We start from the raw sequence: 14577 nt of genomic DNA, 5'->3' as shown, positions 1-14577 counted from the left end.
TGTGACTGATTTACGCACGGCGCGTCCCACGCGATCACTCAGGTTCACTCCCGCCGCGTCGCGTCGACCGCCACCGAGCTGACAATGAACGGCGACGCGTTCTCATCGCTGGCGCTGATCCAGCTGCCGTCTCCGTCACGAATACTAGACGCATCATGCTGTCCGGACAAGGATCTCGTCATACTCATATCCCGAATCGGTGGCCAGGATCGCATGAGCCTCTGGAAAGTCCAGGGACAAAAGAAATGGGATGTAAATGTAGGGGCGGAGGCCTCCGACAGCGAGCATATCGTCGGTATAGCCTGGAGTCCGGACGGTATGTTGACTTCCATCATCTATCCAGTGCGTTGAATTGTGAAGGTCTTTGAACAGGCCAGAGTATCGCGGTTGCGCATGATCCACCGCGTATCACGTTACACTCCATCCAGGACGGACGTGAACAGTCTTCCTTTCCCGTGGAATGCGATACTCGCCTCACGTCACTATGGTGGTTCAAGGACGAGCGACCGCAGAAGAAGGCCATCATTCCGGATATCTTCAAGCGTAACGGGGTCATCGTGCGTACTCCGAGAGCGACACTGCGTTGCGGCTAACAGACGCGCGAAGACAGGATCCTCTTTGTATACGTTGCGAACCCTTCCTTTGCTAGACCACCTCGCGGAAGAGTCGCAGAGCTTGACGTGAGCACATTGGTGGCGCAAGCAAACTTGCGATTTTGACGCTCGTCCCATAGCGCGACCGATCTCTTCGCCTTCCAGGGCAGCGCAACCAAGGCAAAACCAAAGAAGACTGTCCACGACGCGCTCGTGAACTGGCCGACCTTGGCGCATGATCCTGCCTTGACCTCAATCGCGGCCAGTCCACAGGCTAAAACTCCGGGGGCGGAAATCGATGATGTCGACACTGACAATCTCGACAGCATCCTTGCCGCCGCGGACGAGGCGGGGCACATCTACACTCTACTCGATGGCTGCTTTCCGATGGGTGCTGCCTCATACGCTTCTCCCGCGCCGTTTACCACCCTTTTCATGCACAAGGATCCACTCGAGCCGCTATTGTTCCTCCATCCGATGATAGTGCTGGACTCACGGCCATGCACGGACGTGCTACCTACCACGCTAGACATCCGACTACTCCGAGAGCGGCACGTGCGGGACTTTGCAAGGCTATCCTCCGCGGCGCGAGAGCTCGTGCATTATATGACGCGGTTGACGAAGGACATGCGCGACGTATGGTATGGAGGGGAATCCCACACAGGCGCGCGATTACTGGGCCCCAAGTTCCTCTCTGAGTTTGAGAAGAAGCAACAGGAGTTCCGCCGTGAGCTGTGGCGTGCGTTCTCTCACGAGCTCATACTGATGGTTTCTAGAATACCAAGCTGCCGGCATGCTGGACTTGACGCACCTGCTGGTGACGGGCAAGTGTACCGAGTCGCTATTGGACTTCTTGGCGAGCAGTGAGCACACGAGCGACCGTGTAGGTACATGACCTGTTTCGTGGCGTATATTGCTGACAGGACGAACGTTGCAGGCACTACAGCGCTGGGATTCTGCTGTGACGGAAGCACTCACGAAATTGCGAGACACTAGCGAGAGGCGTATCGCCCCGGCATGCCAAAGGCTTCATCTCATAATGGAGGAAGTGCTAGGATGGTCTCACCTGTAAGCTATCACCGCGGATTCTGGTACGCAGCTGACGGTAATTGCAGGCCTCAATATGCGCTCTTCAACCTCGATCGCATCGAGGTTCAGAGGTGTTTGGATATGATCGGCCGAGGCCTAATCGTCTTCAACTGGCTCGCGACTGCAGCGCGGGAGGAGCTTATGAGGTTTAGGGAGTTCATCTCCTGGGTACGACATGGTAAGGGTCCCGGGTTCTTTTGTATTATCGGCTTACAGTACTGCAGAAACTGCGCGCGCACGGAACCCAGCAGCTACCGAACTTCCTCCCCCAACACACGACCTCCTCGAGGTCAACAACTTCATGGAACATAGCCTGGCAGGAAGCGTCATTGACGGATGGTTTATCGGCGGTGCACCGAGTTTTCCGCCTTTCGAGATCGGGATGCCAGCACAGTCGTCACTAACCTCGGTGCTGGCGCGCGCTCGCAAGGCGGCAAGCGACCCCAACTTCGTCGCGATCGGTTTGGTGAGTGGTGCCGGCGGCGCGATGGTAGTGGCCACCCTAATCTTGTCGCAGCACATCGAGCGCCTGGACCATCGCAAGATGGAGCGCAACGTGAGCGTGCTCGTGGACGACATCGCGGCGAGCTGCTCCAAAATTTTCGCCACTGGGGCAGGGGCCGCCTCGCGCTCAAGCGTGGCCGTGCGCGGACAGCAGGACGCCGGAGAGGCGCAGCCGACTCCGGCGCTGTCCGGGCATATGAGACACGCGTTCACGAAGGAGCGGGTGATCAGGCGGGAAGAAGATCAGGTTAGAGGGTCGCCATATCTCTTGCCTCGCGTGCGCGTGCCTGATGGTATTCCTTCTTGTCGCAGGGCGGGGGGCAGGTGCAGTATCTGGCCATGGGTCTCTGTGCTGAGGACCGGTCCGCGCGTATGTGGCGTGCCCATCGGACGTGTTCTGGCCTGACGGGCTGACTTTGATCACAGTATGCGTGGTGCGGCAGCCGTACGCGGCGGGGAGCGCTGCGCCCCCATACAACTTCGATGTCGCGGTGCTGTCATGCACCACGGCAGACGGTCCTGCATACGAGTTACTCGAGGGGGACTTTTTCGACGACCAGGACATGTTGATCGTTGTGCGCACACCAGGTGCGTTCGCGTTTTGAATCGCGCCATGACGCAGGCTCATGTATGATCTTGATCGGGGGAAGCAGAAGCTGTCTATTTAGCGAGTGTCGGCTACCATGACTTAGGTTATCAAACGCTAGCGATACACGGGGCTACGAGCCGCGAAAATCTGGCGCTGGAGGTGATGGGACGCTGCGAGGCAGGAGAGGTGCGTGGGCGCGTGAGCTAGGGCGAGGGATGACGCGGGCTGAGGTTGTGCTTGCGCAGATGGCCGCGGTGGAGATGCCGATCAAGAAGAGTCGGCGGCTGGTAGGATGTCGATCTGGCGCGGTATCGCTTGCGGTGAACGGAAGACCAAACCGGAGAGTTGCGTGTGTTCTAGACGGGGCAGGGACGAAGATGGAGTGCATTGATGTGGAGGGTGACGAGGATGAAGAAGATGAAGAAGGCGAAGAGGAGGCAGAGGGGCAGGGGGAGGAGGAGGGGTCCAGCTCGATGATGGAGGGGGATGAGACATGATCTTTCGTTCATCTCGGGGTCGGGCCGATCGGTGTAGTCGGTAGATATCGCGGACCTCACGGCGTCGAGTACGATAAAATGTGGGGTCATGCAATTTGGGTCCGCGGACCTTTTGGCTGGTTTGGGACGTCCGAAAGTGGCAGGACGGTTGTGGACTTGCGGGGAGGTTTGTGCGGGTTGGAAATTGGGGGCAAACCTTGTCTGTGTGGAGGGGCGCACGCGGGCGGCTGGCGTGCTATGATAGAGCGGAGATGTGAGCCATCCGGGGCAGGAGGCGTGGCGGCGGGAGGCGGCTTGCGGCGAGGCAGGGCTGGTCGTGGGCAGCTTCCAAAATGGGTGCCCGGCCCCTTCTCCATTCAGCCCAATCTATAAATCAAACTTCCCGCAGAACGCCCTTGCTCTCCGCCATCGCCCGCCCCCGCCACCTACCATGCCCCCGAACGCCCAGGCTCAGGCGAAGCCCGCCCAGAACGACGACGACGCGCGCAAGGCTGACATCGCCCTCCGAAAGAAGAAAAATGCGGACGCTCAGGCCGCATTCAGACAGCGGCGCGCTAATTACATCGCTACTCTCGAGGAAACAGGTAACGTCGCCTCCGGCCCGCGCCCTCTTCGCCTCTCATTATGTACTCAATTACCTCGCCAGTCACTTCCCTCGAGCAGGTCGTCCTTCAACTACAGGATTCGTGTCGCGAGGCCCAGCAGCAGGCCCACGAGTACAAACAGCAGAACTCCCGCCTCCGCCACGAGCTCAAGGACCGCGATCGCATCTGGCGCTCGCTCCTTGACGCCCGCAAGGGCCCCCACGACCCCCACGATGACCTCCCATTGCCACCGAACCTCTCGCCCATCCAGATGTCTGCCTCCACACCATACGCCCAGGATCCAGCCGTCTGCGCACCCTACCAGAGCTCCGATCCCTCCTACCCCAATTCGTACGCGCCCTCCGACTCCAGCACCGCGTCAGTGGCGGCATCCATGCCCCGCGTACCCAAGTACTCGTACGACTATCAAGGTCTGCTCCCCAAAGAAATCGTGTCCTTCTCCGGCTGACCTTTCGCCCCAGACATTCAATCCACCGCATCCCCCACGTTCACCGAGTCCCCCTCACTCACGTCGCCTACAATCACCTCCCAAGATCTCTCCTACGCACCTCGCTACCCAGGCGACGACTCAAAAGCAGCCCTCGCAGCCCTCGACTCCGCCGCGCCATACGTCTTCTCCAACAGCCGCTCCATCTCCCCTTCCTCCACCCCACCTTCTTCCTCCGCATCCCTCGCTGCCTCATACCAATTCTACCCCGACGCGAATGGCGTCGCCGACCACGATTACTACCGCCGCTACCCCCATCCCACCAGCGCTGCCGATCTCGCCCTCCATGGTGGTGATGCCTCCCTCGGTGGTCCCGCCAGCGATGCGCTCCGCATGCGCTTTGGCAACAACGGTACCGCGCCGGCGCCCGCTCGCCGTGACTCGGCACCGAACGGCCTCCCAGCGCCGTTCGGCGGCAGCGATCACAGCTCGGGATCACCGCGTAGCGACGGCGACCCCGCACCGAATCCGCGCAAGCGTCCTGCCCCCGACAACCCCGACTCGGCGCGTCAGTCGCTTTCGCCGTCGCCTGGTCCGGGCCCCATGTCCGGGACGCTGGCCGTGATCAAGGCGCAGGCATTCGGTGCGCTCCGCCGGACGCGCACGCGCAAAAAGACGTCCGAAAGCGCGGCGCGCGTCGCGATGGACGTCCTCGAGGCGAGGGGAATCGGTATGGGCGTGCCCAAGGGTGCGAAGCGACAACGGGTGGACGATGATGACGGGGAGGCGTAGCCTGAGCGGGCGGGGACTACTCCCCAAGCCCGGATTTGCTACGCTTCCTCTCCTCTTCCATCGCCCACAAGGATAATTAACGGACGCGCCTGCGAACTCATGCACGACAAAGCTCTCCCTGCAATTGCAACGCTCCCTTCGTCTCGGACCACCTGCTAGACCGATATCCGCGGATCGTATCGTCTCCCAGCTTGCTTGCGTCCGTGCTTTCTTGTGTATCCTGTATGTATGTATCATATGCTGTAACATAACCTGCCAAGTCTCTTCAAGCTTGCTTCCCTTCCATGATTATCAGGTGAGCATGCCTTCTACACTGGGTAAAGGCCGCGAATGCTTACGACGTTCCTATCACAGACTGGCTATCAAATTTCTTCTTCACTTATCCATGGTCGTCGTCCAAGAACACCTCATGCTACTGCTATCCGACGTATGAACTATTGAACTCCTTTTCCACTCTCCTTCCGTGCAACAGTTATAACCTTATCCTTCCATGTTATATCTCTCCTTTCTCCCTATGTGCATAGATAGCTACCTATGTGACGATTCCCTTCATGTTCCTTCTTGATTTATCGTTGTCCAGTCATTTTTCTCACTCACGTACGCTAGCCTGGCACAGAATACAATATTTTTGAATCCTCTCTCGGTTGCGTGAGACAGCGAGCGTTCCCGGCCCTCTGCTGCTTTGACCCAGGGCGGCAGAAGGCCCATTGACCTTACCGGGGTAACAGCTTCTAACGAACTTTGCGCCGGGATTTTTCAGGCTACAAGTGCACTCTATTGCGATGCCTGTCTACGCTCGTGACAGCCTTCTATACAGCAAGTCTCCGCTGTGCCGGCTTGCAGGCTTCGCGCTCCCTTCCCGGGTCTATGTACGGACCTACGGATGGGTCACCTGGCCTGCAACTCAGGCGCCTTGGAGTTGCAGGCGGGCGTGCAGTGGCAGATAACCCACCCTCCGGCTCCGTCGGCGCGCTCGTCAGACAGGTGTATCGCCTACAGCTGCGCGTCTGGCTTGGACATACGCCGAAGGCAAGCGCACATATGCACGCCCCTCTGGGAAGACTGCATGCGCCCCTAGAGACGCACGCAGGCCTCCCGGACAGACGCTGCCACCTCGGGAAGGCGTGCGCCCACCTCGCACATGAGCCACCCATCCACCCTTAATTTGAGCACACGCTCGCAGAGGAATTCGTCGGTCCCGCAGGCGAATTCGTCGTCGGGCCATCCTGGATACGAGACCTACCTTACCGCACGGCAGACTTTTGACCGGATGCGGAAGGCGCGAGGCAACCGTGGAAGATCGAGCGCCAGGCTATTGGTGGCAACGAGGCTCCCCAAGGTACCTCGAGGCGCGGCTGCAGGGCGCACTTCCGAGACCTGGCCTGGCTGATACCTGTGACGAAGATTGTGATGCTCGTGGTGGTGTGCATGAGCTGATTATTGATCCTGGGCGTGCCGCTGAATTTCTGCTGTCTTCGCCGCCTGTCGCGTCGCTCCTCATCCGTTCTTCCGCGTGTCAGCGCCCGCGATATTGAGCAGTAGAGTCGCCTAGCGAGGGATACAAGCATCTCATCTCCGTCCAGGCGGCGTCCTCGCGCGCTTCTGGCAGTCGACGCTCCCTACTTCCGGCACATCTGTCACAGTCCTGACGGCCCCGGCAGCCTTCTCCTCTTCTCGGCGTCCGACACGGTCTTCTGCAACCCAAATCGCCCTTCTGGCATGCTCGTGGCCTGCCCATCTCAGGGCGGATCTCGCTGACGCAGGATAGGAAGGCCGGCTGGCAAGCGGGATCAGGCGACGGGGTTTGTCGGCAGTATCTTATCGCCAAGTGGCCCCAAATGGCGCGCCTGCGAGTGGCGCACCCATCGGAGGGAGCGGGAATCCGAGCCCCCCGTGGAGGACACGACGATCAGCACGACTGAGGCCACGGTCATAGTTTCAGGTCGATTGGCAGGCAGCCGGACCCTGAACGGTGCGAGAATTGGTGGCGCACCGAAGAGAACGAGTGGGCAGGTTGTAGGGCTTGGGCGGAGGGCAGAAGGAGTGGGAACGGTCTGTGTGGGACCCAGACCCAGACGGCACGATGCTGGTGTTGTAGATAATTCTTCGGGATGATCGGGACGGCCTCGAGGTTTGGGGCCATATACTACTTGACTTTGGGCACCGCGACGTCCCATTGTCCGCGGATTTCGCTGTACAAAGGTCTTCATTAACGCGGGGCCGTGGTCGAGATGTACGAGTACTACGGATGGGGTAAAGAACGTACTTCTTGTACTGCTGAGCCCAGACAAGCATAGCTGGTGCCGCAAATGTGACAAAAGTGAAGATCGCGGCATAGAGCCACGGTGCTGTTGCGGAGACACGGGCACTGAGGGAAAGCGCGAGAAGCACAAGCGCCACCGTGAGGCCAGCCTGCACGGGAGCAGGAGTCGTCTGAAACAAAATAAACAAACGTGAGCAAAGTGGCAGAATGAACGTGAGCAGCGAACCCCACCTGAAGCCGGCGGCGCAGCATCGGAAACAGGGCGAAGACCTCCACCGCGAAGAGCGTGAGCGCGAACACGGCCAGATCGTGCGCCAGGCGTGAGGCGAGGACAACGGAGGACGAGATGGCGGCATTAGTTGACAGAACCGACGTCAGGCTGGAGGCGTGGGCGTGTCAGCGCAGGGGTAGGGACAAGCGGCGGGACAGACATTAACCGCTGGAGAAAGGGGGACGCACCGTTCGCGAGCGTGGCCGGGCATGGGGGTGTAGTCCGCGAGGAGCGCGTTCAGAATGAAGAGCGCAGCCGCCATGGCCCAGAGGGAGTCGGAAGACGTAGCAGCGGTGAGCGTGCGGAGCACTGGCGCGAGGCACATGAGCGCGAGGAAGAGCAGAATGGAGGCCTTGACCGCACGCATGCCTGGGTCCGCACTTTCCGTTAGCAGCGACCCTCGTAGCGACGGCATTTCCTGGGCGACTCACGGTCCTCCCGCCGCCTTTCGCGGTCGGATATTGCGCGCACCAACACCTCCCAAACGAAATGTCCCAAGAAAAAGCCAGCTATGGACAGCCAAAGCAGCACACGCGGGTCGAGGACATGATCCTTGAGCATCGTGAACGCGGAGACAAAGATGGCGATGCTTGCTAGGTGCTGGGTTATCGCGAACGACAGGAAGACGAGCTGCCAGTAGGTATACGGCCGGAAGTTCGCTATGCCATGGTCAGCCTCCGTTGCCACACGCGATATATTCCACTCACGATTTCTTCGCAGAGACGACAGGAATAGGCCCTCCGGAATGTAGTTATCCGGGTATGGCTGCTTCTTCCACAGCACCTTCTCCCATGGTTCGTCCGCCATCGACGCTAGCAACGTGCAGGCCGTCCACCGCTACTTCGCGCGACGAGCTCGACGTGGCGGAACGTGGGAGGCCTCCGGGCCCGATCATGTGATCGAGAACCCGCCGCTGATTGCCGCTTACGGACTGGACCCACACCCGCAACGTGTGAGCCGCGACACTCCTTCGCATCTGGATTATCACTCGTCGAGTAATCGGAGGCTATATCTTACTATCACCAGGTTTTATCCCACTATCACCGTGTCCCTTGCGAAGGCATATCCCAAAAGGATATGCGCGGACCCTAAACTCTATCCGCTTCGCCCACCATCGTTTATAACCCGTATCTCGACCATCACCCGTATCGATCAGCCAAGCGAGATGGTATAGACGCAGCCTATCAGGTATACTATGCACAGAGACGTAAACTTCACCTGCGATACAACGCACGATCTGGGTAGGTGACTAATAGATAGATACAGTTCATTTCACCTTCGGCCTTCATTCATCTCTGGATCCCCTTTCCTGGTACGTCCTTCAAGCCCATCCGAAAGTACGCCGTCCCCATAAACAGCACCCAGCAAGAAACGACGAGGCAGCCACAGATCGAGGCGAAGATTCGACCTCGGGCCGTCTCCGCTCGCAGGCGCGCCTCCCCGCGTAGTTTGGCTCGGGTGATGGACGCATAGCCAGCGCCCGAGTCGCCTTCTGAAGGTGGAAGCAGAAGCTGCGAGGCGCGCGCGTCCTCTGATGAGGGCGACCTGCGTCCATCCGGAGACGCGCTCGAGTGGCTATCGACCACCGTGCATGAAGATCGGCTATCATGGGTGTGCACGTGAGCAGTCGTCCGCCGTTTCTGCAGCCATGCCAGGGTGACGATGGCTGCCAGCTGGAAGATGTTGAGTACGAGGAAGATGTTTAGCAGCCGTTGCAGCGATGTCGGATTGGTCGAAGGGCCCGCCTTGCTCTTGTGAATATCGAGAGCGAGGCCGGCAATGGTCTGGAAAATCGTCGAGCCGCAATTCTCAAGCTGGAAAACGAGTTAAATTTCCCGTCATTCTAGAATGCAGGCAAGTAGCTTACGCTCTTATGTACACCGAGCGCGGTGGAAACAAATTTGAGAGGCACGATCTTGGGCACCAACACGACGAGTAGTACTAGTATATCGTGAGTGGAGAATTCGCTGCAAAAAATGAGTACTTACAAGGTGAAAAGCCATGACCAATGGCGAAGGCCAAAATCCCGGGTATTGGTGTATTCGTCGAAAGCGCCAGCCACGCGTAGCAGAAGAGCGTCAAGGTGGACGAGCACACAAGTAGCTGGATAACGATGGGTCGATGCTTGAACCTATCGACCAGGAAGCCACACTGGGGAGGTAAGCGTGCGGCCATAGCAGCGCACAACAAAGGCTCACCAAGGGGTACATTATAAGACTGCCTGCAAGGAGGTACGAAGCCTGACTCGCCGCGGAAGCCTCTGGCAGAGAGTATCGTGTCTCGATTATATTTCTATGACCTCGTCAGACTGGGTTTGTGCAATGCTTCAGCCCGAGACTTACGCAGCAAGATGGACGAAGGGCGACCAGATGGAACCACATAGCACATTCAAGAAAACATATCTGAATCCAGAGACCATTGAGCATGAAAGTCGAACAGCATGGCAAGAGTACTCACGCCCAGAATACATCCCCCAGCTTTACCACGGAGCGCAGACGTACGCGCTTCTTCGCCGCGACCTTCTCCAACGCCTGAGCTTCCGTGATATCTATCGACCACCTCCGCTTCGCCTCCTCCTCCACATCCGCCGCCTCCAAATCCGCGCACGCCCCGTCCACCAGCCACCTCGAAGCAGCGACATACAGCAGGTTCACCACGAAGGAGAACGTCGCCAGCCCCGCGGCGACGAAGAACGGTGCGTTGGGGCCAAAGTGCGCGCTCAGAGGGTATGCCGTACGCGCCGATAAGAAGGAAGCGCCTTTGCCAGCGAGAAGGCCGAGCGCCAGGGAAACGCCGAGACCGTGCGAGCGGAAGAAGCGGACGATTATGGTCTCTTGTACGACGGCGAGGGGGCTGACTGCGATACCAAAGATAAACATGCCGAGGGCCATGAGTCGTATGCTGCCAATTGTATGGCCGAGCAAGAGGATAAGTTGGCCTGGAGAGCATTCAATGATTAGAGCTTCTAGAGGCAGAGGGGAGAGAATAGAGGATGGTGTAAACGTACCGACGAGGATGATTCCCGTAGCAATGATGCTGGTCGCGGTCGTCCCTATCTTGCTAGCAAGAGCGCCTCCGACAAGGCTGGTCCAGGTGCTATTCAAGCTATACGCAGAGAAGAGAAGGCTGAACTCGGTGTGGCTGGCTCCGAGCTCGCGTGCCAAGCGACTCTTCAGTGGTCCTAGGACGTACGATGCACTGTCAGTTATTTGTTTAGGTGTCGCTGTTATCTGATACGGATAGTATCGACGTACTAATGAGAGCCAACACTAAGGCTGCATGCGCAGAGGAGAGCAAGCCCCCGAATGAAGGTGGCACGTCGCTTCTGGGCAGCGAGGATCTCTTCGCGCGAGCGAGCAGAGAGCTCATGGCTTGGGCTTCTACATCTGCCGAGTATGTCGTCTGAGTCTGCAGGGGACCCAGGCTCTACTTCCGACTCGTCGGTAGTGTCTTCGTGGGCAGTATAGGACTCGAGCATCGAGTTGCACGACTGGCGACGGTGGTCGTGCGCGGAGGACGGGTCTTCAGAAGAGTGAGAGGACATGGTGGCCTCTGATAAGGAGACGCGTTAGTGCAGCAGCTCAGGTCCCAGGTTCGGCTCAGGTGCATGGCTAGAGAGAAGACGTGCGGGTTATCAGATAGCCCATCCATCACTGACGTCAGTCATCAGCGGAAGCAAATCGTGCGTGCCCGATCCCAGCTCACACCGCCATGCACGCAACTTGGACTTGGACTTCATTAAGTTACACAGCGCTGCGAGCGAATAGATATCGTGCTCTTATCTCGTCAGACCGGCATCTCAAGCACCTCGTCCAGTCTTCTCTTCCACCGCGACTCCTGCATCCAAGCGATCGTCGACAGCATCGTGAGTGCGGATAACGAGAATTGCGCCCAGCCCAGTCCTTCTATCGTCAGCGTCTCCCGGCATCTGTGAGTGTCATAATCAGCCTTTGCGAAGACGGCGACGAGGTTCACTAACTCAGAAATTGCCGGTTGTCCCGTACAATCCCCTCCCGTTCGTGTATTGTGCCACAGGCCCGCTGCAGCACCCTGTACCACGCCGATCAGCCTATTCACCCTCACTTTGCCACAAGCACGTACCCAAAGCGTCGTTGTCATTATGAGCCATATCACGGAGCTTGCAATGTCCGCCAGGAGACGCCGGCCGCCCTCCAGGCAATATAACAAGTAGGCGCTCGAGAAAAATATCGTCCACGCCGCGTCGAAGAGGAAGAGGATTAGCCTGCGTAGAGGTAGTTAGCCTTCCATCCCCAATAGCCAGATAGTGATTGACTCACAGCGCCCTGTATCGCGAGCTCGGCCAGTACTCGTGCTCGTATCCCGTCACGATCAGAAATACCCCCAGCCCCAATTCCGCCATCGCGCACAGCATGAGCAAGAGAAAGAGGAAGGGATGGTACTGCGTCGAGAGCTTGGTGGACATCCTTCGCCTAGGTCGTCGTCCGAATGTGGTGGTGGCTTGCTTCGCCGGTCTCACAGATGCCCTCGATTGCGATCTCCTCGAGCGCAGGTCGCCGCTGGTGCTTCGCCACCCGCCTAGATAGGTGCGTAGCTTCTCGAGCTGGATAAGCGCACCGTGGGGTCTGTGGTCGAAGGTGTCGGTGTACCCTGATACACCGGACATCGCGAGGGCGCCGCCTCGCGATTTGGGGCGCATATGTAAGACGAAGTCCTCGAGGCCGGTGCGTGCTCGTCGCTACCGCGGCGCGTGTATCTCATTCGCCTATCTCATCTCTTCCATTATGTCCCAGCGAGGCCGCGTACCCTTCTCATCTCACCGCCTGGCCTACCTCCGGCTATTGTTCTCGGCCACGCGGGGGGACACGATGTGTTACGCCACAATAGAACAATAGATATGGCCATGAGGGCAATATACATGCAGAGGGTACACATTATTCCAGGCTCCTACAGTCGGGGACAGCCAAAGTCGACAATCCGTGTCGGAGCACAAAATAATTTATCCGACGGGAATCTGAGCTCAGAAATGAACTCAGAAGGGCTCAAAAGCCCCAAAAACGATTTTTCCGCGATTTTAGGACCACTTTTCGGGGGTGGCCAATTTTTGGGCCAGTTTCAACGGTGTTCGGCAAGTGCCGACAGCGCTAAAAGTAAGAAAAGCTCGTAGATATGGAGCGTGGACTATACCCATGCCGCGCCAGCTTGCTGAAGTTAGCTCGCGAGCAAGGTGCGGACCATCGCCAGCCACCATCACTGTAACGATGGTGTGACAGACATGCATAACGTCACGCATTTTTATTATTTTGAGCGCTTTTCGGCATTGCTCCAGTGACTTTACGACCGAATAAACGGGCGGACATGGGCGAAAGGCGTTCAAAAACCATTTTTCCTTGAATTTAGGGGCAGAAATGAGGGGTGGCCAATATTTTGGGCCCCCTCGACCAATAAATCGCGATTTGTGGGCCAACGGCAGAGCCGTTCGGTCTGAGATTTATTTAGGTTACTCCTCTCATCGAAAGGCATCGTTTGCCGCAAAGTCCGAAGTTTTCCGGCAGAGTACCCGAAATTGTCGACTTTGGCTGTCCCCGACTGTACGATAAATGAGCGACATGTACAACAGATGGTGGAATCAGTGTCTGCTTATGCCAGTGTATGATCCGTTCCCCGCCTACTCTATGAGTCCCATTAACGCCATACCCGCAACACCCGCTAATAAGGACACGACGGCGATTACTTGTTTGCGCACGCCGCCGTCCAATACGTCGGGATCGTCTGTGCCGTCTAGGTGCTCATGCGCATGGGGGTGCCCGCCATGCCCCGGTCCATGCGTGCCACTCATATTCCCGAACACGAAATCGCCTGCCAGCATCTCCACCGTCGCCGCGTAGATGAGCATTCCCGCGGAAATGGCGGACATGACGCCTTGAATGAGGTCCATGCGTGCTGCAGAGAAGGTGTTCGTCAACTATCTTCTAAACCGAGTCCCAAGAATTCAGAAGCTCACCAGTCTCGGAATGGCTCCCACCGCGGAAGGCGGCAATGCCGACCGCCATACCGGCCGGTGTCGTGATCGCGAATAGGACATACAAGACGAGCTTAAGCCAATTCTGCGCAAGGCGCTGGAGCACTGTCCGGTGTTCGTGCTTGTCGTGGTTGCGCTGTGGCGAACCGTGATCATGGTCATGGTGAGGCGACGTAGGTAGCGCTGATATCCGGATACCCAACGATAGGCCCTCGAACATCTGGTGGAATATAATAGCGGTCACAAGAGATGCTGCACGCATAGTCAGCAGACGTCTGGAAGCACAGCAAAGGACGTACTGAAATCGGAGCCCGACGTGATAGACAACGTCAGGCCGATGACAGTCGAGTGGATCATGATGCCTGCTTGGAGGACCTGTATTGTCCGTGAGTTGAGGTATATTTTGGACCGCAGAGCGCACGCACAAGAATCCCGATGACTTGCCGCCTCCTCCCCAGCGGTACTACTGGTTCGTCCTCAGCGTCCGTCACAGTCTCCGTCTCCGCTTCCGCCTCAACACATATGCATTCGGCTGGTCTCGAATCTCCGCCCTCGCTGATACTGCGTTGGGAGCCGTCGACATTCACGCGACATATGCAGTCTAGCGGCGTGCGCTGACCATAGTACACGTTATGTGACGATCGGCGGACCCATGCGCTCAGGCGAGGGGAGTTCAGCGTCGCGCTGATGAAGCCGGGGCGCACAGGCATTGAGGAGTGATGAGAATGCGAGTCGGAATGCGATAGCAGGGGGGAGTGTTCATCTGGATGCAGCGGCGCTGGCTCCGATGTAAGTTTTCCACCATGCCCGTGAGGTAGTGTGGTGACGAGGATGGGGCCGTTTGTGTGTGGCGGCGATGGCTCTTCTGAGGGAGTTGGAGAGGGCGGAGTGTTCTGCAAATAGTCGACGTATGCCGTCGATATATCTGCGACGCGCTATCAACACA

General features: G+C 58.1%; 8 protein-coding genes across 8 annotated transcripts; 2 read left to right on the top strand and 6 right to left on the bottom strand.

Annotated features, from left to right (window-relative positions):
* The first annotated feature begins 59 nt into the window (after window positions 1-59).
* On the top strand, window positions 60-3443 carry SCHCODRAFT_02611695 (uncharacterized protein). Its single transcript, XM_050344492.1, has 13 exons — window positions 60-316; window positions 373-557; window positions 607-680; window positions 734-1320; window positions 1370-1476; window positions 1531-1661; window positions 1709-1860; window positions 1907-2148; window positions 2200-2433; window positions 2499-2556; window positions 2613-2774; window positions 2840-2961; window positions 3021-3443. The coding sequence occupies exons 1-13, from the start codon at window positions 85-87 to the stop codon at window positions 3270-3272; spliced, it is 2538 nt and encodes an 845-aa protein (XP_050202310.1). The 5' UTR covers window positions 60-84; the 3' UTR covers window positions 3273-3443.
* Window positions 3359-3998, bottom strand: SCHCODRAFT_02566359 (uncharacterized protein; the record flags this gene model as incomplete). The annotated part of the gene is made up of 1 exon (XM_003038560.2): window positions 3359-3998. The coding sequence occupies exon 1, from the start codon at window positions 3626-3628 to the stop codon at window positions 3359-3361; it is 270 nt and encodes an 89-aa protein (XP_003038606.1). The 5' UTR covers window positions 3629-3998.
* SCHCODRAFT_02611694 (uncharacterized protein) lies at window positions 3790-5213 on the top strand. Its single transcript, XM_050344491.1, has 2 exons — window positions 3790-4287; window positions 4339-5213. Exons 1-2 carry the CDS (start codon window positions 3897-3899, stop codon window positions 5094-5096), a joined length of 1149 nt encoding a protein of 382 aa, XP_050202309.1. The 5' UTR covers window positions 3790-3896; the 3' UTR covers window positions 5097-5213.
* Window positions 5214-5842: 629 nt separating this feature from the next.
* On the bottom strand, window positions 5843-6431 carry SCHCODRAFT_02161486 (uncharacterized protein). The gene has a single exon (XM_050341957.1). The coding sequence runs from the start codon at window positions 6248-6250 to the stop codon at window positions 5906-5908; it is 345 nt and encodes a 114-aa protein (XP_050202308.1). The 5' UTR covers window positions 6251-6431; the 3' UTR covers window positions 5843-5905.
* An 811-nt stretch (window positions 6432-7242) lies between these two features.
* Window positions 7243-8437, bottom strand: SCHCODRAFT_02489498 (phosphatidylinositol N-acetylglucosaminyltransferase; the record flags this gene model as incomplete). Its single annotated transcript, XM_003038561.1, has 6 exons — window positions 7243-7288; window positions 7363-7508; window positions 7573-7738; window positions 7819-7999; window positions 8062-8289; window positions 8338-8437. The coding sequence occupies 6 exons, from the start codon at window positions 8435-8437 to the stop codon at window positions 7243-7245; spliced, it is 867 nt and encodes a 288-aa protein (XP_003038607.1).
* Window positions 8438-8745: 308 nt separating this feature from the next.
* Window positions 8746-11234, bottom strand: SCHCODRAFT_02611686 (MFS general substrate transporter). The gene is made up of 8 exons (XM_050344490.1): window positions 10885-11234; window positions 10638-10828; window positions 10088-10568; window positions 9973-10032; window positions 9829-9922; window positions 9619-9781; window positions 9498-9571; window positions 8746-9444 (listed from the first exon to the last, which is right to left on the bottom strand). Exons 1-8 carry the CDS (start codon window positions 11172-11174, stop codon window positions 8920-8922), a joined length of 1878 nt encoding a protein of 625 aa, XP_050202307.1. The 5' UTR covers window positions 11175-11234; the 3' UTR covers window positions 8746-8919.
* A 109-nt stretch (window positions 11235-11343) lies between these two features.
* SCHCODRAFT_01116386 (uncharacterized protein) lies at window positions 11344-12050 on the bottom strand. The gene is made up of 4 exons (XM_003038563.2): window positions 11929-12050; window positions 11732-11873; window positions 11610-11680; window positions 11344-11558 (listed from the first exon to the last, which is right to left on the bottom strand). Exons 1-4 carry the CDS (start codon window positions 12021-12023, stop codon window positions 11417-11419), a joined length of 450 nt encoding a protein of 149 aa, XP_003038609.2. The 5' UTR covers window positions 12024-12050; the 3' UTR covers window positions 11344-11416.
* Window positions 12051-13277: 1227 nt separating this feature from the next.
* SCHCODRAFT_01079512 (Zip-domain-containing protein) lies at window positions 13278-14341 on the bottom strand (the record flags this gene model as incomplete). Its single annotated transcript, XM_003038564.2, has 4 exons — window positions 13278-13552; window positions 13614-13883; window positions 13931-14006; window positions 14057-14341. 4 exons carry the CDS (start codon window positions 14339-14341, stop codon window positions 13278-13280), a joined length of 906 nt encoding a protein of 301 aa, XP_003038610.1.
* Window positions 14342-14577: the final 236 nt, after the last annotated feature.

This window comes from Schizophyllum commune (genome assembly GCF_000143185.2).
Source record: "Schizophyllum commune H4-8 unplaced genomic scaffold SCHCOscaffold_2, whole genome shotgun sequence".
Taxonomy (NCBI): domain Eukaryota; kingdom Fungi; phylum Basidiomycota; class Agaricomycetes; order Agaricales; family Schizophyllaceae; genus Schizophyllum; species Schizophyllum commune.
Note: the sequence above shows the minus strand (reverse complement) of the source record. Positions and strands in the feature narration are given on the sequence as shown.

What these genes read in the sequence shown, in the direction of transcription:
- SCHCODRAFT_01116386 (XM_003038563.2), bottom strand. Translation starts at nt 12,023, where the DNA reads ATGCTGTGCGCGATGGCGGAATTGGGGCTGGGGGTATTTCTGATCGTG. An exon ending in AGCTCGCGATACAGGGCGCT is followed by an intron (nt 11,874 to 11,928) that starts GTGAGTCAATCA and finishes ACCTCTACGCAG; the next exon opens with GCTAATCCTCTTCCTCTTCG. An exon ending in TAATGACAACGACGCTTTGG is followed by an intron (nt 11,681 to 11,731) that starts GTACGTGCTTGT and finishes GGCGTGGTACAG; the next exon opens with GGTGCTGCAGCGGGCCTGTG.
- SCHCODRAFT_02611694 (XM_050344491.1), top strand. Translation starts at nt 3,897, where the DNA reads ATGTACTCAATTACCTCGCCAGTCACTTCCCTCGAGCAGGTCGTCCTT. An exon ending in GTACTCGTACGACTATCAAG is followed by an intron (nt 4,288 to 4,338) that starts GTCTGCTCCCCA and finishes CTTTCGCCCCAG; the next exon opens with ACATTCAATCCACCGCATCC.
- SCHCODRAFT_02161486 (XM_050341957.1), bottom strand. Translation starts at nt 6,250, where the DNA reads ATGGGTGGCTCATGTGCGAGGTGGGCGCACGCCTTCCCGAGGTGGCAG.
- SCHCODRAFT_02611686 (XM_050344490.1), bottom strand. Translation starts at nt 11,174, where the DNA reads ATGTCCTCTCACTCTTCTGAAGACCCGTCCTCCGCGCACGACCACCGT. An exon ending in CCCTTCGTCCATCTTGCTGC is followed by an intron (nt 9,923 to 9,972) that starts GTAAGTCTCGGG and finishes ACGAGGTCATAG; the next exon opens with AAATATAATCGAGACACGAT. An exon ending in CGCTCGGTGTACATAAGAGC is followed by an intron (nt 9,445 to 9,497) that starts GTAAGCTACTTG and finishes CTCGTTTTCCAG; the next exon opens with CTTGAGAATTGCGGCTCGAC.
- SCHCODRAFT_02611695 (XM_050344492.1), top strand. Translation starts at nt 85, where the DNA reads ATGAACGGCGACGCGTTCTCATCGCTGGCGCTGATCCAGCTGCCGTCT. An exon ending in TCAAGCGTAACGGGGTCATC is followed by an intron (nt 558 to 606) that starts GTGCGTACTCCG and finishes AGACGCGCGAAG; the next exon opens with ACAGGATCCTCTTTGTATAC. An exon ending in TGCTGAGGACCGGTCCGCGC is followed by an intron (nt 2,557 to 2,612) that starts GTATGTGGCGTG and finishes CTTTGATCACAG; the next exon opens with TATGCGTGGTGCGGCAGCCG.